This window comes from Schistocerca piceifrons, chromosome 1 (assembly GCF_021461385.2).
Source record: "Schistocerca piceifrons isolate TAMUIC-IGC-003096 chromosome 1, iqSchPice1.1, whole genome shotgun sequence".
Taxonomy (NCBI): Eukaryota; Metazoa; Arthropoda; class Insecta; order Orthoptera; family Acrididae; genus Schistocerca; species Schistocerca piceifrons.
This window is the reverse complement of record NC_060138.1, coordinates 337,135,034-337,158,248: the sequence shown is the minus strand read 5'-3', so window position 1 is coordinate 337,158,248 and position 23,215 is coordinate 337,135,034. Positions and strand designations below refer to the sequence as shown.

The 23,215-nt window shown below is 39.4% G+C and overlaps 1 protein-coding gene across 1 annotated transcript in view; it reads right to left on the bottom strand.

Annotated features, from left to right (window-relative positions):
• LOC124797666 (guanine nucleotide exchange factor DBS-like) overlaps window positions 1-23,215 on the bottom strand; it is a 222,900-nt gene that overhangs the window by 115,635 nt on the left and 84,050 nt on the right. The window contains exons 10-11 of the mRNA XM_047260803.1: window positions 7,733-7,846; window positions 7,319-7,513 (exon numbers count right to left, since the gene is read on the bottom strand). Coding sequence (XP_047116759.1) covers window positions 7,319-7,513; window positions 7,733-7,846 — 309 coding nt within the window. The remainder of the gene's footprint in view (window positions 1-7,318; window positions 7,514-7,732; window positions 7,847-23,215) is intronic.

Below are 23,215 nucleotides of genomic sequence, written 5' to 3'. Positions count from 1 at the left end.
TCATAGTTTCCCCAAACTCTCCACCCAATAGTTTCCACCCCCTCTGACCTATCATTTCCTCCCCATGCTCAGCTCCCAATCCAGTTTATTTGCAGCCCTCTGCCAACACATCTGCCTGTCTTTCCCCACTCCTTTCCATTTTTGCTCCTTTCTTCCCCACCTCTCTGCCCTACAACCTCCTGATGCTGTGCCTGTTGGCAGTCTAGTCCACGAGACAGCATTAATCTCTTTCCCTACCCACAGACTACTATCCCTTCCCCTTCCCCACCCTTTCCAGACTGCTGCTTGCATCCCACGTGATGTTGCATTTCAGGCTGAGATGCTGGAGTTGGTGGTTGTGTTTGTGTGTGTGTGTGTGTGTGTGTGTGTGTGTGTGTGTGTGTCCCTATTTACTGACTAAGGCTGTGGTCGAAAGCTATATGTGAGTGTCTTTTAATCATGCCTGTCTGCAGCTTGACGTCTCTTCTTTACAGTAGGTAGCAAACTATATTTTCTTACATTGTTTAGTTGTACTTTTAATATGCTTTTATATATGTTCCTTACTGTCAGCACAATTTGACTGTGTATATAAATACAATTCATTTATTGTAAATTATCAATGTGTGCATACAACAATCACATAAGGTATGTACATTTTTGGACATGTAATGGCATTATGCTTCTGAGAAGAAGATACTGACAGCTGCTAAATCAATATTAAGTATGTTTCTGTAATATCCTTCTTATACTTTACATACATGTGTGTGTTAAAAAAGTCCAGGAACACTTTAAATTATCTATTGCACAAGAACTAAACACTGTACAGATGTCATACATACTGCATTTTGAAGAGAAACTCTGAAAGTGGTTTTTTTTTTTTTTACAAACATTTGATATGCAAATCATGAGTGACCTGGCAAACATCAATACAGTAATCAAATTCTTGCCCTACCCATCCCTACATGGCATCATCGACTGGGGCAGTCGCTTCCCGTATTCTCTCCTGGAGCTCTGCTACATCACGTGGTAGAGGCAGTACATACACCAGATCTTTAATGTGTCCCCACAGAAAAAAGTCACAAGGAGTGAGATCTGGTGATCGGGAAGGCCATTTCATGAAACAACTGTCCACTTCTGTGGCACAGCCAATCCATTAATGCGGCAGCTCAGTGTTCAGGTACCTATGAACTTCATGATGAAAATGTGAAAAGTGGCTTCGACGCTAAAAATTAGGTGATCAACAATGCCATCCCCATCCTCATTCAACTGCTGCAACTAAGAACAAAACTCAAAAGGCTTGTCATTGTCATCATCGCTGAGTTTCTGCACTAGCTCCAATTTGAATGGTTTCATAGACAGCTTCTGTCGCAGGACTTTCCACACAGTCACTGGAGTCATTTCGAGGTCATGGGATGCATGACACACTGATTTCTTTGGACTCCTTATGAATGTCTCTTGTAGGTGTTCCACATTTACTTCACTCACACTGGGACATCCGCTTCTCTTTGCTGGGTGCAAGCAACCCGTAGTACCGAATTTGTTGTGACAGTGGTAAATGGCTTTCATTGTTAGTGGCTTCTTACCATGTTGTTGTTGTTGTGGTCTTCAGTCCTGAGACTGGTTTGATGCAGTTCTCCACGCTACTCTATCCTGTGCAAGCTTCTTGATCTCTGAGTAACTACTGCAACCCACATCCTTCTGAATCTGCTAAGTGTATCCATCTCTTGGTCTCCCTCTACGATTTTTACCCTCCACGCTGCCCTCCAGTACTAAATTGATGATCCCTTGATGCCTCAGAACATGTCCTACCGACTGATCCCTTCTTCTAGTCAAGTTGTGCCACAAGCTCCTCTTCTCCCGAATTCTATTCAACACCTCCTCATTAGTTATGTGATCTACCCATCTAATCTTCAGCATTCTTCTGTAGCACCACATTTCAAAAGCTTCTATTCTCTTCTTGTCCAAACTACCTATCGTCCATGTTTCACTTCCATACATGGCTACACTCCATACAAATACTTTCAGAAACGACTTCCTGACACTCAAATGAATACTCAATGTTAACAAATTTCTCTTCTTCAGAAACTCTTTCCTTGCCATTGTTAGTCTACATTTTATATCCTCTCTACTTCGACAATCATCAGTTATTTTGCTTCCCAAATAGCAAAACTCCTTTACTACTTAAAGTGTCTCATTTCCTAATCTAATTCCCTCAGCATCACCCGAGTTAACTCGACTACATTCCATTATCCTCATTTTGCTTTTGTTGATGTTCATCTTATATCCTCCTTTCAAGACACTGTCCATTCCATTCAACTGCTCTTCCAAGTCTTTTGCTGTCTCTGACAGAATTACAATGTCATCGGTGAACCTCAAAGTTTTTATTTCTTCTCCATGGGTTTTAATACCCACTCCGAATTTTTCTTTTGTTTCCTTTACTGCTTGCTCGATATACAGATTGAATAGCATCGGGGAGAGGCTGCAACCCTGTCCCACTCCCTTCCCAACCACTGCTTCCCTTTCATGTCCCTCAACTCTTATAACCGCCATCTGGTTTCTGTACAAATTGTACATAGCCTTTCGCTCCCTGTATTTTACCTCTGCCAACTTTAGAATTTGAAAGAGAGAATTCCAGTCAACATTGTCAAAAGCTTTCTCTAAGTCTACAAATGCTAGGAATGTAGGTTTGCCTTTCTTTAATCTTTCTTCTATGGTAAGTCGTAAGATCAGTATTGCCTCATGTGTTCCAATATTTCTACGAAATTCAAACTGATCTTACCCGAGGTTGGCTTCTACCAGTATTTCCATTCATCTGTAAAGAATTCGTGTTAGTATTTTGCAGCTGTGACTTATTAAACTGATAGTTTGGTAATTTTCGCATGTGTCAACACCTGCTTTCTTTGGGATTGGAATTATTATATTCTTCTTGAAGTCTGAGGGTATTTCGCCTGTCTCATACATCTTGCTCACCAGGTGGTTGAGTTTTGTCAGGGCTGGCTCTCCCAAGGCTGTCAGTAGTTCTAATGGAATGTTGTCTACTCCTGGAGCCTTGTTTCGACTCAGATCTTTCAGTGCTCTGTCAAACTCTTCACGCAGTATCATATCTCCCATTTCATCTTCATCTACATCCTCTTCCATTTCCATAATATTGCCCTGAAGTACATCGCCCTTGTATAGACCCTCTATATACTCCTTCCACCTTTCTGCTTTCCCTTCTTTGCTTAGAACTGGGTTTCCATCTGAGCTATTGATGTTCATACAAGTGGTTCTCTTTTCTCCAAAGGTCTCTTTAATTTTCCTGTAGGCAGTATCTATCTTACCCCTAGTGAGATAATCCTCTACATCTTTACATTTGTCCTCTAGCTATTCCTGCTTAGCCATTCTGCACTTCCTGTCAGTCTCATTTTTGAGACGTTTGTATTCCTTTTTACCTGATTCATTTACTGAATTTTTATATTTTCTCCTTTCATCAATTAAATTCAGTATTTTTTTCTGTTACCCAAGGATTTCTACTAGCCCTCGTCTTTTTACCTACTTGATCCTCTGCTGCCTTTGCTACTTCATCCCTCAAAGCTACCCATTCTTCTTCTACTGTAGTTCTTTCCCCCATTCCTGTCAATTGTTCCCTTATGCTCTCCCTGAAACTCTGTACAACCTCTGGTTTAGTCAGTTTATCCAGGTCCCATCTCCTTAAATTCCCACTTTTTTGCAGTTTCTTCAGTTTTAATCTACAGTTCATAACCAATAGATTGTGGTCAGAGTCCACATCTGCTCCTGGAAATGTCTTACAATTTAAAATCTGGTTCCTAAATCTCTGTCTTAGCATTATATAATCTATCTGATACCTTCTAGTATCTCCAGGCTTCTTCCAGGTATACAACCTTCTTTCATGATTCTTGAACCAAGTGTTAGCGGCTTCCTCTTTCATTTCTTAGCTCCAATCCATATTCACCTACTACGTTTCAGTCTCTCCCTTTTCCTACTATTGAATTCAAGTCACCCATGACTATTAAATTTTCATCTCCTTTCACTACCTGAATAATTTCTTTTATCTCATCATACATTTCATCAATTTCATCATGATCTGCAGAGCTAGTTGGCATATAAACTTGTACTACTATATCAGGCATGGGCTTCGTGTCTATCTTGGCCACAATAACGCGTTCACTATGCTGTTTGTAGTAGCTTACCTGCACTCCTATTTCTTTATTCGTTATTAAACCTACTCCTGCATTACCCCTATTTGATTTTGTATTTATGACCCTGTATTCACCTGACCAAAAGTCTTGTTCCTCCTGCCACTGAACTTCACTAATTCCCACTATATCTAACTTAAACCTCTCCATTTCCCTTTTTAAATTTTCTAACCTACCTGCTCGATTAAGGGATCTGACATTCCACACTCCAATCCGTAGAATGCCTGTTTTCTTTCTTCTTCTTATCATTCTTGGTTCTAAACATCCGTTGAACAGCTGTAGCACACTTGTTTTTGTCGAACTCCAACACAAAGAAAGCTCACTCCACACCTGAACACACTATATTTGCGACTAGCGTCGATACTCGGCAAATTAGCAAACTACACTGCGGCAGTATACATGAAAAAAGAAACTTTCAGGGTTTCTCTTCAATATGACACATATGATATCTGCAAAATGTTTGGTTCATGTGCAATAAATAATTGAAAGTGTTCCCGGACTTCATGTACATCCCGTATAACATCCCACATTTTGTTGACTTCTGAAGATGGCAGATTACTCTGTTGAAACCGACAAAATGAAATAAATTTTTAATTGTTAAACTGGTGACAATTTTACTCTAAAATTCTAAAACACAGTATAATGAGAAGTACTCTCTCCGACATACTTCACAGTGGTCTGTAGAGTACAGAAGTAGATGTATTCATTATGGGCGATGCTTGACAACATATTCGTGACATACATGAAACAACTTCAATTTCTGTGTCCTTCTGAGGTAGAACATTAGTGACAAGATGATTATAAAGCAACACTTGTCAATATTTGCTGCTTTGTGTGTGTGGTTTAGTTCTCAATGAACAGCCTACAAAATTGAAACATGGGCACTCCCTACTACCGGAAATATCCATAACAGACGAATTTCCTATGTTAAAAATATGTTTTGCATTGCTGTTGTTCTGACTTTTTATAACATTCAAATAGCCTGTTTGATCAATATTGTCACAAAATATATGTTACTTTTCAGAAATGATTAAGTTTCAGTAATTGGTCATGTGATCAAAAATGCTAAGTTACTGCCTGAAGCTCTGGTGATGTCACAGACTAGGAGTAAGACAAAAAGCTATATGTGTTTTACAGGTGTTCGCCAAAGTCACTATGTTTCTTTGTGTTTCTTCTGCAGACAATTTAGCTATTTAATTATGGAAAATGCATTTACAACTTTTAAGTAACAATGGACAAGAATTTTGCGAATATTAATAGAGGAAACCTTCTGGAAGTTGATGTGTTTACTTCCACTAGAGCAGCAATATGCGCAAGGGTGGGCATTATCTCCCCACACCATCATTACACTCACTCAAAATGAATCCATATCTTACATCTAGATTATCGACAGTCAGATTCATGTGAAATACACTTTCAGAAACTAAGATGAGCTTGGCCTGTAAAACATGCCATCATTTACTGTCACTGCAGTCATAAACTATGACCCGAAGCACAATAAAATTCTTGGTACATCTTATATTGACTTCCTCATACACAACATACTGAGCAGAGGTAGTGCAGTGTGAGTTGATTCCGTGGCACAATGGGTAATCTGTCTGACTATGGAACAGAAGGTTGCAGGTTCGAATCTACACAACATCGTAACTTTTTATAAGTTCAAATCCTGGCAAGGTCATAAAATTTTAAAAATGTTACATGAAACGTGATAATAGCATTAGCAAGAACTCATTGTGGCAGTTGGTTCAATAGTGGAATTTATTATAGTCTCACATTAATTTTGGTCAGAGATATAGATAACTTTGGATCAATGCATTTAATTTGAGTACATACAATTCACGTTTTTTGGAAAGCACTGCTAGTGGTGAACGTATCACCACAGGCCATAGTACAATGAGGTGCAGAGTGATGAGATTTTGTATATGGAAAGATATAAAACACGTGGGACATTTGTGAGTGGAAACTAACGTCAGTATCTGAAGCAGACTTACGTCATCTTTACGTAAGATAATGAAACTTTTAACAGTAAGGATCCTAGTTGGACAGTACGGAGATAAAAAAAAAGTATTGTTTCCAATAAAGTAAACTTGTGTGGTCACATTAACCAGAAATCTTCTTGAAGGTGACCCTTGTGAACTGCAACTGCAAATGTAAATGTAACCACATGCAAACGGCTTGGAAAACTCAATAATGCTATGTTTCCAATCGGTGTTGTGAAATATTGTAAATGTGGTTTGGTTTTCCTACAAGAAGACTGTCGACTCGTCTAAAAATTCGTTAAAATTTTCCTTGAGGGTAGATTTGAGCCAGTGAGAAATAGATAACCACTTATAAACTATTACAGTCCACCACTCTACCAATTGAGGTAACGAAGCTTGCATGTAATACTGGGTATAATGACAGTCAGTTCTCAAAATTTCACTAAGAGTTTAATTGCGTTGAATGACATTGTGTCTTTCCATGCAATAGTGGGAAAGCATATCTCGGATGTAAATTAATGTTACCTTAAGTTAGGGAATTTGTGCCTCATTAACGAGGCATTTGGCCAGTGCAACCACTTTTTACACATCTCATTCTTTGGAATACTCAAAAACTATATATTTAAGGGGTTCTTAGAGATTTATTAGTACAATGTGGACTATGCACCATTTGTTACCCATTTTACGAAAAAAGATATCATTGTGAATGAGCTTTACAATAGTAGGGGCAGTGAACTAGCTAGTGGCATCACAGGCATCCCATTACTCAAATGGAGCATTTAGCAGTCTTTCAAATTATTTGAAATTCATTTGAACTTTTCAAAAATAAAAAAAGAAACTTGTGAGCACAAAATGACATAGCTGCCCATTTAGGACAATTTCCAGGGAATAGTCAATAACCTTTTGTATACATGATTCCCTGTAAAGTCAACCCAACATTTCTTTAGTCTGGGGGGTAGTGTCACGTTCCGCAGTCTCCGGACTAGAACAAAGGTACAATGCCTCTCTCTCTCCCTCTCTCTCCTCCACCCCCTCACCCCTCTCCCTCACACACACACACACACACACACACACACACACACACACACACACACACACACACACACACGATAAAAAATAAAGTCTAAAGGAAGCAAACAATTTCCAAGGATAACAGTTCATTACCTTCTCTATTCGATCCTGCAATTCTTTATTTTTTACTAGAGTTTCCAATCGGCAGTTAATTCTTTCTGAAAGAATATCACACATACGCTGAAGTTCATCACACTTCGGTTGAACACAATCCAATGGACAATAATGACGACTGGACAGAAGCTGCTGTCCTGTTGTAATTAGTTCTTCTGCTCGTTCTATATCCATCTGTAATATTAAGGTTTTTCTAATGAATACTTACTATCCTGCTTAAAGTGTAAGATTAGTTAATAAACGCAACTTAGTGGTGAGCTTGCACATGCTATGGAGCTTCCCGATAAGCAGTGCAATAAAAGAGGGGAGGGAAAGATGTTTTGATGGGGGAAAATTGCAATGTATTCCAATTTTTACTACGATTATAAATAAAGGTAAAATAGTTGTACTTACCAAACACATTTTTTGGAAACCTCTAGCTTCATTTAACAGTATTTCAACTCTAGCTACAGTTTCACCAATCTCAGTCATTTCACATATTGTTTTTAGATGGCTATCAAAATTACCCTGAAAATATCAAGCATTGCAAATGAAAAGAATAAGCACTGAAGTATATCAAAGATAAATGGCAATGAATTAAAGGAAACTGTAAATGAAGGGAAGAGAAACTGTACCTTCACTGACTCATTGGTTGAAGGACACAAAAATAACTCTTTTTTTCATTTATTCTAATGAGTGTGCAGTCATCAGAGAGAGAGAGAGAGAGAGAGAGAGAGAGAGAGAGAGAGAGAGAGAGAGAGAGTGGGGTGGGGGAGAGAGACACAGAGGTGGAAGGGAGAGGGATAGGGAGGGACAGATGGTCACATGGACAGAAGGAAGGATGGAGAGGGGGGAGTTTAAGGGAGGATCAGATGGGATGGGGGAACTTAATTTCAGTATGCAATCTGTCATCACCTTTTTTTAAATGATTTATTGAATACACAACAGTTCTGAAATCTGGATAGATTATTCACAGATCTGAAACCAGCGATCCTGAACAAAAATTCACCATTTAATAGCAGCTCAATTTATCTCAGCAAAACACTGTTTTTGATGTTTGTCCCAGCAATTTGTCTGTTACATGAATAATGCTACAATTTCCTTTCTTAAATTTTATATAAATTTCTCTAATGATTAATGTTACATTACTACTCACATATTATACATGACATCCACCTCACTTGTACTATGGAAAGTAAGCAACATTTTGATTAAGGCAAATAAACAGATTACAAGCTACAATATAAAATATTAATAAGCATTTTTCATCTTCGGTCTTAAGAAAACTATAATGGGCAGAAATAAGAAAATTATGTTATTAACATAACAGAAAAAGAGAAAGAACAAAAGCACAAGCTACCTTGGTTTGATAAGCATATTATTATAATTTTAATCAGCAATACGTATTTATATAGAGAAGGAAACAAGTAAATACAACAGAGGCTGGATCATTTCACATTAGTGAAGCTACATATCTTCAAATGATTTCTTGAGAACCATTAGTAGAGCCAGTAAAAATTCAAGCATATTGCCTTTTCCTTTTTTTCATACATTTCCTTAACTTCTGTTTACATTTTAATTATTTTTATTTTCCTCAAACAAAAGGTAACATAAAGGTTCTTACAATTTGTACACTGCAAACTGAAAGTATTGACAACATACTGCACAATGTAACTGCAGCAGCATTTACAACATTAATATTTTACCAGAACAATTGGATACTTAACTGCACAAAGGCAATAAGTGTCAGATTTATGAAAAATAAGAAACCACACTATGAAGGTGAAATTTGCTATGAAACAATATATATCAGAAGAGCTATGTTCTGTGGTGTTATCAAGTATTATGACAAAATTGGCAAACGGTGGTGAGACCAAGTCACATGGCTACACATAAGAAACACACTGTAGCCTCTTCACCTGTTTCTTACATTTCACACAGGGGAAGGGACTGCACGAATTTGTTCCATTGTCAGTATCTTTTTTTGGTGCGTTCCTAAATACCCCTACCGTATGTGATGCAGGGTTTGCACAGTCTGTCTTTTTCTAGTTGGAAACCTCTTTCTCAATATTATTTTGACCACAGGAAATTGCTACATCAGCCACTTGTGTTAGGGATTGTAGTTCAGTGGACTGCACTGTATCTCCATCAATGAACAGGACAATGTGGCTTGTGTACTCTTATCTATCAGTTCATTACACCTCAAAGGGTCATTTCAAGCTTACATCATGCCTGCATTGGCATTTCATGGGAAGAAGAGTTATGAGAACACAAAGTTACTTGCCAGATTGGTGTACACCACAGTAATATCATCTGAACATTCAATCTGTCACAAGAAACAAAACATTTAAGCTCTGCCTGACAGTGATCAATTGCAGTCAACAACATCAGGTGATCAAAACTACTTATAAATTATGGCTCGGAAATACCACAAGGAGAATGCAACAGGACTGAAGGCTGCATTTTTTGGGGAAATTGGAAGGGCCTTGTTGACGCAGACAGTAAGCAACCATAACCATACAATTAATTTGACCTCCAAGTGTCCATCATGAACAGCAGAATAAACACCCCCCCCCCCCCCCCCCAAACAATATGATGCATGAAGAACGTAAGTGACAAGAAACCTGAAATGGAACTTGAATCAGTGCCATCAGGTTCTCTTCAAAAGAGGCTGCAGGATTTGTCTGACACCTGATGATTGCCTTAGAAGAGTGTAGAAGTAGGCAGGCACCAATGATCATCTCAAGCATCTGGGAGTTAGTTGTTCTGGGAGTGGTATCATGTTTGAATGTCTGAGACATCTCATCACTATTGAGGATAATTTCAGGGCTGTGCGTGATCAGGATATTTTACCCCAACATACTAACCAGCCCTACATTCAACATTGTTGCAATGGATTTATTTTTGAAGGTGATAATGCATAAGAATATTAGCTATCAGTATAATGGTTGAGCACAGCTCACGTATAACACATGGTACCAGAGCATTTGGTCATAGTCAGATCATGAGAGAGCAATGCATTGAACATTCCATCTCTAAAGCTGACCAGCACTGATCTTTTCACATGTCCATGTATCACAGGTGCACCACGTGTACTTCTATTAGAAAGAAACTGTCACCACCACACTGAACTGCAATGGGCATCCTCCTGAGAGGGATTAGGAAAACTGCGATTGTAACTGAATAGACAGGCCAAAGTGCAGTTATTCACACATCATTTAAGTGTTGGACAACAATAAACAGTGAATGGCCATACCAATCAGAATCCCACACTTGAGTGTCACACAACCCATGACTCTATAGATGCACCTTACTCTCCATACACCACAGAGCACAGAGATTAGAATGGGCATAAAACCCACCACGACTTGACCCCCACTGTGAGGAATAAGTTGCCTTGATCGATGAGCTTTGGTAAATAAGCTCATCTTACACATTGGTACATGTAAATGCCAGGATACAAGTACATCAAAAGCAACATAATGATATGCATCCCACATGGCAGTAGGGGACTGTTGCGATGGCAGACGATGGGTGTATTCTCATGTGGTGATGTTTGCAGAGGAGGATACAGGGCCAGAAATATTGGTCACCATCTCTCAGTGCAGAATAATATAGGAACCTACTTGTCAATCATGTACAACTGTTTGTTTGTGCAGTACTCCAAAAGTTGTGAATGTCTTTTGCTTTGTCTGCCAGGTCACTTGACTTTAATCCTACTGAGCACCTCTGGGATGCCACTGGGTGAAACTTGCACTTTTCGACCTAGCTTGTGGGGGTCACTAAACAGCATGTCTGATTTGTCTGTGTGTCTCTGGTCTCTGTACTTGTAACTAAAGGAGTTCTGTAATGATCTACAAGTTCAATGTAAAAAAAAAAAGGTGTGGGTTGTTGGTGGATATTAAATCACTTTCTACTTTCTCCCACATATTTTCTGGAGCCAAAATACAAGAAAATGCTAGGAATGGGAATGTTCACAATCTCTGGGATGTCTTTGATAACTCATAAGGCATTACACATCGATTTACAGTCACTAAATGATGAAATTTCTTCATGCATAGTGAACTAACCACACTCTCAGCTCAGTCATTTCAGTTTGGTTCCATTCATTATTGTAATGTACGAGGGTGGTCCCATTAGTAGCCGGCCTGACCGAGAGATGGCAGTCGTTGTTGAAAAATATCTCTTGATTAAAAAGTGCACAATTTATGAAGCACATGTTTCAAGTTTGAAGACACCACATTGTTTAGTATTTGTTTGGCAGCCATCAATAGTGAACATTGTGAGTGAACTTGTGAAAATGGAGAAAATTGGTCATCGTTATGTGATACAATTTTTTTTAAAGGCCTCGGTGCAGCCAATATTAAAGCTGAGCTAGATTTTCCTTTGGGAGAGACTGCAAGGACAACAGTAAAATATTGGGTAGCTAAGTGTAAATGAGGCCATACGAGTTGCCAGGACAAGCATCGCAGTAGTCTACCAAATGAGGTGACAACTCAAGAAATGGTGAAGAAATTTCACAAAGCGGTACTGGATGATTGTCGACTGAAAGTGCGCGAGCTAGTAAACATAGTAGTCATTTCACAAAGTGCAGTACATCACATATTATCTGAAAATTTGGACATGAGAAAACTGTGTGCAAGGTTTGTTCACACTTCAGCAAAAACAGTGTCGTGAAGATGTTTCAATTGAGTGTTTAGCAAAGTTTCGCAGCAGCAAAGCTGATTTTTTGCACCTTTCATAACCATGGATGAAACGTGTCACCCACTTCACTCCTAAGACAAAAGAACAATCAAAACAATGGACACAAATTGGAGAGCTGACTTCAAAGAAAGCAAAGAAAATTTCATCTGCAGGCAAGGTCATGGTGTCGGTGTTTTGGGATGAGCATGGGACACTTTTCATTGACTCTCTGGAAAAATGAAAAACCATCACTGGCAAGTATTATGTGAACTTACAGCAACGTTTGGGTGAAGAAATCAAGCAAAAATGGCTGCATTTGGCCAAGAAGAAACTGTTGTTTCTTAGAGACCTCACAATCTGTTATTGCAATGGCCAAAATTAATGAATTAAAGTTTGAATTGCTACCTCATGCACCCAATTCACCAGATTTAGCCCCTCGGATTATTTTCTGTCCCCAAACTTGAAGAAATGGCTCGGTGGTTGAAGATTTTCAACAAATGAAGATGTGATGTTGGCAGTTAATGGATATTTTGAGGAGTTAGACAGTTCTCATTATAAAAAGGGTATCAAACTTATGGAAAGTGTATGGAGCTGAAGGGAGATTATGTTGAAAAATAAATACATTTTATGAAATGTGTACATAGCGGACTCTAATGAGGAAGTTGAAATGAAGGTTTATCAAGTGCTCACACCTTTTAGTGATGCTATAACTAAAATTAAATGTGAGCAAAGATATTGAAACAACCACTGTCTCTGTAAGTTGAAATGTGTGCAAGGAGTGCAATATTCCAACACTAAATGCTTTCAGAATATTTTCACTCTGCAGTGGAGTGTACGCTGATACGAAACTTCCTGGCAGATTAAAACTGTGTGATGGACCGAGACTCGAACTCAGGACCTTTGCCTTTCGTGGGCATGAGGACGGGGCATGAGTCGTGCTTGAGTAACTGAATTGGTAGAGCACTTGCCCGCGAAAGGCAAAGGTCCCGAGTTCGAGTCTCAGTCCAGCACACAGTTTTAATCTGCCAGGAAGTTTCACTAAATGCTTTGTTAATAAAATAAATTTATTCAATGATTTTGCACCCAAAAAAGATACGTAATACATTAGCAGTTGATTGCAGGAAACTTTGGCTAGCTTAATGGCCTTGGACATTGATATGATGATGCAGAATATAAAGCCAATATCTTAGCTTGCGAAGACTATACAAAAACCGTGATGCAGGCAATCATGAAAGCAAAATACAGTATCCAGGGAAGACTTTCAAACAACACAGCTGACAGAATGTCTTCTGGGGTTTCTACACTGTCATGCAGTCATAGTACTCAACTGGCACTAATCAACTTAGAATCATTTTCCAGTGTCATTAACCATTAGACTGATTCCTCAGAACGGTATGAATCCTCTCTCATTGCAGATCTGAACTTATCAATTTTCAACAAATATTTGCTTCTTTGAGTGTAGATCGAAGGGAATCCTAAGAATCCAGTACAAGAAATCACTGTAACAGCACATGCTTAAGAACAAATGAATGAAATTTTACAAGCATATTGTAGTGTTTGAATCATCCAAGTGCACCTTCATTACCCTGAAGACGTCACACCTATAACATACAGTGACCCGTAATCTCTTGACTTACCGTTTACTGAATGCAACAATTGCATTCACGCTCTGCAGCCACTAGCAGACAATGTAGAGACATATGGTTGACTCTTAGTTCCAAAGATACTTTGTGCTTTTCCAGAAAATGTTTGTCGACATTGGATAATTCATACGAAGAGGGTACGGTGTTGGAAACGAAAGCCTTCAAACTGATAGAATTCTTGTTAGGAATGTAGCTGGGGCCCTGAGGGCACAAAAGATTGGTAGGGAAACTTGCAGACCAATAAAGATTGTACCATCTACAATAGCCCTCAACATTCAATCTATGTTAGAACAAACAGCACAAAGGTCCATACGGAAGCCAGAAACCTACTGTGTACTTAATGATCAATGTGGTCACTGAGTTCAAGATTGCAAGAAGGTAAAGAAAGTCCAGCAGAAAGATACAATGATATCACCACTGGAAAATTGTTGAAGACACTAAGCCCAAATGAACTTCCCATCACTGGATTTACTACCTTCAAACTTCAGCTGGATCCTTAGTATAAACCACCCAACAGTTTCCATAAAGTATGACATCATTAACCTCATCAACATGCCAATCAATCATCGGGAAATGCAGTATGTAGCTCCTAGAATTTCAAGACAACAGGAATATGAAATGATCATGACCGATCAACGGGTGCACAAGATTCAGTACTTCCCGAGGAATTTTATGCTTCCTGTTCAATCAAGGATAAGTGAAGAGCAGTTGCCTCCCACAAAAATCAGCAGCTGTTCTTTCAAATAACATCTGTAATGCTTAAAAATCATTCTTAATTTTGTAGAGGCATTTGGAAATGAATTATTATTGGAGCATTACAACCTTTAAATCAAAAATCATTATCACAACTTCTAGCACACTCATCTACCACCTCAATGCCTCCTATGAGACACAGAGGCCAAATTACACCCAAAATGGCTGTGTCAATCTACCTTCTCACCCAAAATTCAGCGAACATGTTTTATTTACTTCAGCCAATACTGATGAGTAAGAGATATGAAAGCACAATGTGGTAAGTCATATTGTAAGCATCTTGGCATGAAATAGACTCTCCCTCACTAACAGAAGACTTGGGAAAAGGGCCTAACCTTCTTTCTGACATAACTGCAGTTCCTGTATATCTTCGAAAGCAACATTTTGCCATTATAGATATTATCCAGGCGTTTTGTAGTTATTCCCCATCCAGATGACAGAGACATGATGAAATTTTTCTGGTACAGAGACCATCATCATGGAGCAAATGAAGCACTCAAGCGTGTGAAGAACTAATTACTAATTCAAATGATTTTTCTTTGGGCTTAAATTTAGTCCATTCTTCCTTTCAGCAACACTTAGAGAATTGGCAGTCAATGTACCTTTTCCCACCACCTTATCAGGCCATAGCACTTACATGGATGATTTTGACCAGGCACTGCAGGCAAAAATACAGAAATAACCCTTTACTATTAACTGACCTCACCTGTGAGTCAGATCCAGCTGGCTACGTTAAAATGGGTGCTGAAGCCTCAGCAGCTTGTCAGAATATGGAAGTCAGAAGTACAAAAGATCACAATACCTTCACACGTGTTGGGAGTTTAGTGGAATACAGTAGATAATACATTTTTTGTGGATCAGCATGAAGTCATCAATAAAATCCCCCACAGTAGTCAAAGCTGTTGCAAACAACTGCTAGCTTTTATGACCCCTTGGGCTTAGAAATACCAGTATCTTTAACAGAGAAAATTTTGGTTCAAGGAACTTCACTACTTACACTAGAGTGGGATGAAATTCTCCCTTAGCACCACGTCACTCAGTGGCACACTTAGGTGTCAGTCTTTTCAAGCCTATCACATATTTATAAACCAAGATGGCTCAAAATTTCTGAAGAGCAAAGCATTTGCACCCCATTTCCTGTGATGCTTCTGAGCACACATAGTGTGGTCTTGTATGTCGGGTGTGCTGTAAATAGTGAGTCTCATATTCAGTTGATATACAGCAAAAGCCGACTAGCTGCCATGATGAACTGCTGGCAACAATAATGGAGTTGAGACTTCAACATTACTACTGCAAGGCTGCCAACATACACATATGTAGGGCAACTCTTTTGACCAATTCCATGGTGTTGATTGCTTGGTTGCGAGACAGTCCCAATACTTGGAAAATTTTTGTATGCAACTGCATAATAGAAATTCACAAGTACACTTCACCATCCCATTGGAGACTGTGTTGAGGTAGACACAATCCCATAGATAATTTGTCAGAAGGAAAAATGTCTCAAACCTTACATAGAATGGACACATGGTGTATGGGGAAGCCTTGTCTTAAACAACAGCCCTGTCACTGGTTAAATGAATATCCAAGTATAGCACACCTGTTTCTTTGCCAGAAACTAAAAACTCACTCTCAGATCCAGAGGTCCTCCTTACTCAGCCACTGATATACACTGAAAGATTTAGTTCCTACTGGAATCTGCTGTGAGTCGTTGCCCAATTTCTTTGACTGAAAAAGAAATTTGAATTTGCATGGTGAATTTACAGTGGAAGAAATGGCAGCAACTTGACATTATTGGATAACGGGTGTAAAAGAGCAATGGTTTTTCTCTTTTATGTAATCAGACTTTAAGGAAAACATGCACCTACTCACTGGATTAAGAATAAAGTCTCTCAGTCCTTTTTTGGATAAAGACTTTTGCATTTAGGTGGTCATCTGCATTATGCCAAATTAACCATTGAAGAATGACATCCACCTACCCTGGACAGAAACTATCGTTTCATGAGGCTTTTAACTACACATACTCATATCTGTTTCCATCACCTTGGAGTCTGAATTGTGCATTCAGGGTTTCGTTGTTCCTCCTGGATACTACAGGCCCAATGCAACACATAGGTTATTTATCAGGCTTCCCATATAAAACAATGTGTTGCTTTGTTAGTCATGAAACAAAAGTTCCACTGACTGCGCAGATCCATCCAGATCACTGGTGTTTATTTTCTAGGACCGTAATACACCAACATAGAAAGTAACACAACTAAATGCTATATTGTTATGTTCATCTGTGCTGCAATTAGATCCATTCACCTAGAGCTAGTTCACAATGCAACAATGGGTTGATTTTTGTGAGCACTATAAAGATTTATTGACAGACGTGATATTCCACACATCATCCACAGTGACAATGTCCAAGCATTCCATGCAACCAAGAAAGAGATAATGGAATTATGGGTGGCCATCTCTGCTAGTAAAACTCACCAATATTTCGCACAATAAAGCATAATGAAATTTATACACTGAAGCACGAAAGAAACTGGTATAGCCATGTGTATTCAAATAGAGAGATATGTAAACAGGCAGAATACGGCAAGAATGCGACCAACAATGACTGAAGAGAATTATTCAACGTGGCTGAAGTGCAACCCTTCCACAAACTGTTGCAGATTTCAATGCTGGGCCATCAACTAAGAGACAGTGTGCAAACCATTCAACGAAACATCATCGATATGGGCTTTCGGAACTGAAGGCCCGCTTATGGACCCTTGATGGCAGCACAACACAGAGCTTTATGTCCCTCCTGGGCCCGTCAACACCAACATGGGACTATTGATGACTGAAAACATGTTGCCAGATCAGACAAGTCTCGTTTCAAATTTTATCAAGCAGATGGACATGTACGGTTATGGAGACAACCTCATGAGTCCATGGACACTGCATGTCAGCAGGGGTCTGTTCAAGCTGATGGAGGGTCTGTAATAGTGTGGGGCGTGTGCAGTTGGAGTGACATGGGACCCGATACGTCTAGATATGACTCTGACAGGTAACACACACTTAAGCATCCTGTCTGATTACTTGCATCCATTCATGTCCATTGTGCATTCCAACGGACTTGGGCAATTCCAGCAGGACAATGCAACACCCCACACGTCCAAAATTGCTACAGAGTGATTCCAGGAACACTCTTCTGAGCTTAAACACTTCTGTTGGTCACCAAACTCCCCAGACACGAGCATTATTGAGCATAACTGGGATGCCTTGCAACATGCTCTTCAGAAGAGATCTTCAACCCCCTCATATTCTTACGGATTTATTGACAGCCCTACAGGATTCATGATGTCAATTCCCTCCACCAGTACTTAAGACAATAGTCGAGACAATGCCACATCGCGTTGCGGCACTTCTGCATGCTCGAGGGGCCCCTTCACGATATTAGGCATGTGTACCATTTCTTTGGCTCTTCAGTGTAGCTGTGCGTATCATCTGGTGACGAGTATGTCAGGGGAGAATGACTGGTTCAACCAAAAGCTGTCTGAAAGGTACTTGGATGGTCCAGCATGGACGAGAAGGGCTGTAGCTGAGCTTGTGAATATTGAAGCCACCTTCAAAGTGGAGCCAATCACTCAAAATGTACCACAAGTGCTCTCCTCAGCACACTTCCTTGTGGGAAGATAAAACATTGTCAAATAGGACTGAGATACCAATTGTAACAGATATGGTGAGAGAATTCAGACTCAATCAGAAAGTAGAAGAAGACTTCTGAAAGTGCTGGAGCAAAGAGTATCTCTTGGCCTTTTGCAATTTCCACCATGGGAAATGCCCAAAGGAATATTGGTGAGGATCACAGTTGGTGACATCTTTCTGCAATAAGTTCTCGCAAAATGTGGAAGAAGGCAAGAGTCTTTGATTCATCAGTCTTCTGACTCGTTTGATGTGGACTGCCACAAATTCATCTTCTGTGCCACCTTTGCATCTCAGAGCAGCACATGCAACCTACGTCCTCAACTATTTGCTGGCTGTATTTCAACCTCTGTCTTCAGCTCTCCTATCATCCAGTCCCTTCATCTTGTCAGTACATACCATGTGGTAATTTTCTCAAAATTCTGTACAGAATCTCTTCATTCCTTACCTTATCAGTCAACCTAATTTTCAACATCTGTAGAACTACATCTCAAATGCTTCAGTTCTTTTCTGTTCCAGTTTTCCTACTCTTCGATTTACTCTCAACAGATGTTCTGTACTAATTAGACTGTTCATTCCATTCAACAGATCCTGTAATTCTTTTTCACATTCATTGAGAACAGCAATGTCATCCAATCTTATCATCGACATCATTTCACCTTGGATTTTAATTCCACTCTTGAACCTTCCTTCTATTTCGGTCATTGCTTCTTCGATGTACAGGTTGAACAGTACTGGCGAAAGGCTACATCCCTGTCTTACACCCTTTCCAATACAAACACTTTATTCTTGGTCTTCCAGTCTTACTTTTCCCTTTTGGTTCTTGCACATATTGTAAAGTACCCATCTTTCCCTATAGCTCAACAATATTTTTCTCAGAATTTCAAACAAACATTTTACACTGTCGAATGCTTTTTCCAGGACGACAAATCCTGTGAACTTGTCTTGGTTTTTTCAGTCTACTTTCCATTATCAATTGCAAAGTCAGAACTGCTTCTACATGCTTTTACCTTTCCTAAAGGCAAACTAGTTGTCACCTAACAAATTCTCAATTTTCTTTTCTATTCTTCTGTGTATTATTCTTGTCAGCAACTTGAATGCATGATCTGTTAAGCTGATTGTGCAATAGTTCTTGTATTTGTCAGCTCTTGCACTCTTCAGAAGTGTGTGGATGGTGTTTTTCTGAGTCATGGTATATTGCCACACTCATACATTCTACAGACTAATGTGAATAATCATTTTGTTGCCACTTCTCCCAGTGATTTTAGAAATTCTGATGGAATGTTGCCCATCCTGTCTGCCTTAATTGATCTCCAGTCTTCCGAAGCTCTTTTAAATTCTGATTTTAAAACTGGAAACCCTTTCTCTTCCCTATTATCCAGTTTCCTCTTTTATCATGTCATTGGATAAGTCCTCTCCCTCATAGAGGCCTTCAATGTACTCTTTCCACATATCGGTTCTCTCCCCTGCATTTAACAGTGGAATTCCCATTGCATTTTTAATGTTACTGCCATTGTTTTTAATTTCACCATAGGCTTTGACTTTTTCTATATGTTGACTCAGACCTTCCAACAATTATTTCTTTTTCGATTTCTGCACATTTTTCATGCAGCCATTTCACTTTAGCTTCCCTACATTTACTATTTATTTCATTCGTAAGTGACTGTATTTCTGTATTCCCGAATTTCCCTGAACATTTTTGTATTGCCTTCTTTCGTTGGTCAACTGAAGTATTTCTTCTGTTACTCATGGTTTCTTCGCTGTTATCTTACTGGTACCTAAGTTTTTCTTTCCAGCTTCTGTGAATGCCCTTTTTAGAGATGTCCATTCCTCTTCAATTGAACTGCCTACAGAGTTATTCATTAACGCAGCATCTATAGCCCCAGAGAACTTCAAGCTTATCACTTCATTCCTTAGTATATGTGTATTCCACTTCCCTGCACAATGATTCTTCCCAATTAGTCTCTTTAAACTTCAGCTTGTTCTTCATCATTACCAAATTGTGATCTGCATCTATATCTGCTGCTCGATACATCTTACAATCTAATATCCAACTTCAGAATCTCTGCCTGACCATGACGTAATCTGACTGTAATCTTCCCCCATCTCCCAGACTTTTCTACATATACCTCTTCCTCTCTTGTGATCTTGAACAGAATATTTGTTATCACTAGCTGAAACTTATTGCAGAACTCAATTAGTGTTTCTTATCTACAAAGCCCACATTATCCTATAACCATTTCTGCTACTACTCCCCCTACAAACAAATTTCAATCCCAATGACCATTTGATTTTCATCTCCCTTTATTTATTGAATTACCCATTCAATATCTTCAAATACTTTCTCTCTTCATCTTCTGCTTGCGACATCAGCATGTATACCTGAACTACTATTTTCGGTGTTGGTTTGCTGACAGCTCTGATGAGAGCAACCCTATCACTGAACTGTTCACAGTAACTCACTCTTTGGTCCACCTTCCCATTCATAACGGATCGTACTCCTGCTACTGTTGATATTATACCTACACTCATCTGACCAGGAATCCTTTTCTTCTCTCCATTTCACTTCAATTCACTGTCACAATATCTAGACTGAAACTTAGCATTTTCCTTTTCAGATTTTCTACATTTCTGCAGTTTCCACATTCAAACTTCTGACATTCCATGCCCTGACTTGTAGAACATTATTGTTTCCTTGGTTATTTAATCTTCCCCTCACGGTCACCTGCCATTGGCAGTCTCCTCCTGAAAATCCATGCTGTCCAGAATCTTTTGCCAGTGGAGAGATCATCATGACACTTTTTTAATTACAGACCACATTTCCTGTGGACATAAATTATGTGTCTTTAATGCAATGGTTTCCATCGCCTTCTGCATCCTCATGCCAGTGATCATTGCTAATTCTTCCACCTTTTATGGGCAGTTTCAAACCCCAAGAGCAAGAGTGTGCCCTGAACCTCTGGCAGCTCTTCTGCCTTCTTTGACAAGGCTGTTAGCAGAGTGAGGGTGACTTCTATGCTGGAAGTCTTCAACCACCATTGCTGATGATTTTCATTAAAAATTTAAGCAGCAGCAGGGTTCAAATCCAGGACTAAGGACATTTTGTTTACTAGTCAAAGTCGCTACCTCTAGACCCCAGCTGCATCAGGAGTACAGGAACTGAAAGGAGGCAGATGAGGAGTCCCAAATATAGCCATCCTTGTCACTGCTGATGGAAGACACCTCACCAATCCTGACTTGTTGGTCATATCCCCAAAGGGAAACAGGGTGTGGAGGTTATGGAAGATAACTAAATTGTGTATATTACTTGTATCTGGATGTTTCCATCGGTAACTAATGTAACTTTCACGGTCTGTAAATTCTGTGTCAAAGTTGTATGTTGACTGAATTGCTTTCATACAGCTTTTATAATATCAATGAATTGTAGGCAGCATATGAGAGATCATGGTTCACGAAAGTTCTGCAATGCTTTTGATGTCGAGTGAAATTAGGTGCAGACCCAGGTTCAATTCTGAAAAAGGGAGGGGAGAAGACTGTTCATGTCTCAGTTTTTTACAGTACCACACTATTAACGTGCCACAGATGCCTATGATTTTAGTGACAATAAGTATAAAATGTTTCAATGTCATAATAATAAAAACAATAATCTGTTAACATCATTATTAAGTACAGCAATTTGATCTAACATCTAATGAATTACAATTTAGTGACATACAGCATTTGGAAAGCATTTGTCCAAAAATTTGAGAATGTCTGCCATGAAACTAATTTAAGAACCATCATAGTACCAAATTCTCATTATTTTTATACGATATAAAATCAAAGTGTGCAGTGCTCATTACGAGTATTTCACTTAGCACAGGTTTTAAAACTTTGGTTGTGTGAGCATGGAAATGAAGTAAATGCTTAATGCTACATCACTGAAAGTAGACATTATGAGAACTGTGGCAATTATGAGGTTTAAAACAGCGACAAGCTCCAAGTATGGTTTAAGAAAGTTTATTTAAATAACACCACTGCTGGTTTTGGATTTATTACAACTGCATCTCTAGATGCAGTTCTTGCTTTTCTGCTGGGGCCTCATTTTGTAATCATTATAGGTATGTGCAGAGGTGTATATCTTTGAAACCAATATTTTTGTTGGAAATTATGCCAGAATGTAAATAATTTTGGAGTAAAGGAGACCACTCAGCAAATACCAGTATCACTGAGTTGTTGACAGGCAGACACAAGCACAAAAGAGAAAGAAAACTTCCTAAGCGTTTGGAACAAATACCCTTTGTAGAGTGAAAGTACACACACACACACACACACACACACACACACACACACACGCGCGCGCGCACACACACACCTGAACTGCTACATTGTGCGAGCTGGACAGAGAATGCCAGTATTGCATTTCGGTAGGTGGACTAGGGGTTGTGTCTGGTGGGGTGGCTAGAGAGATGCAAGAGGTAGAAAGAGGGGTTGGTAGTGGGTAGCTAGTGATTTGGGGAGGAGGCAGCAGGTTTGCTGGTTAGCAATGAAGGGAGGGGTGAAAAGTACATGGACTAAGCTTGTGATGAACAGGTACTGAAGCTGGTGGGGTACAGCACACAATGGAGGTGATATGGATACATGGTTTGGGAGGTGTGACTGACCAGAGGAGGGGGAAACTGTTGGGTATAGGATATGCGGACAGTGGGTTAATGGATATAGAGGTCAGGAGAACTCCCGTCTAAGTAGCTCAGAAAAGCTGGTGGTGAAGGGGTGGATCCAGATGGCTCCAATTGTGAAGCAACTATGGCAATCTAGCATGTGTGCTCAGATGCAAGTTGTATCTCTGAGTGGTCAACTTTGTTTTTGGCCACAGTTTGACAGTAGCCATTCATTCTAGTGGGCAGCTGGTTGATTGTCATATCGATATGAAAAGCTGTGCAGTGATTGCGGTATAGTTCCCACACCACATGGCTGCTTTCACATGTGGCCCTGCTACCAGGTTTCCTTTCTCTTTAGTGTGCATCTGATGATGACTCAGTGCTTCTGCTAAACTAATATTTTTGTTATTCAAGTGAATCTGGGCCACATTCTGTAAATTCTGAGCATGTGTGCTGGTATAAAACATAGAAAGGTGTGTATTCAAACAGTTCCCACAAAAATT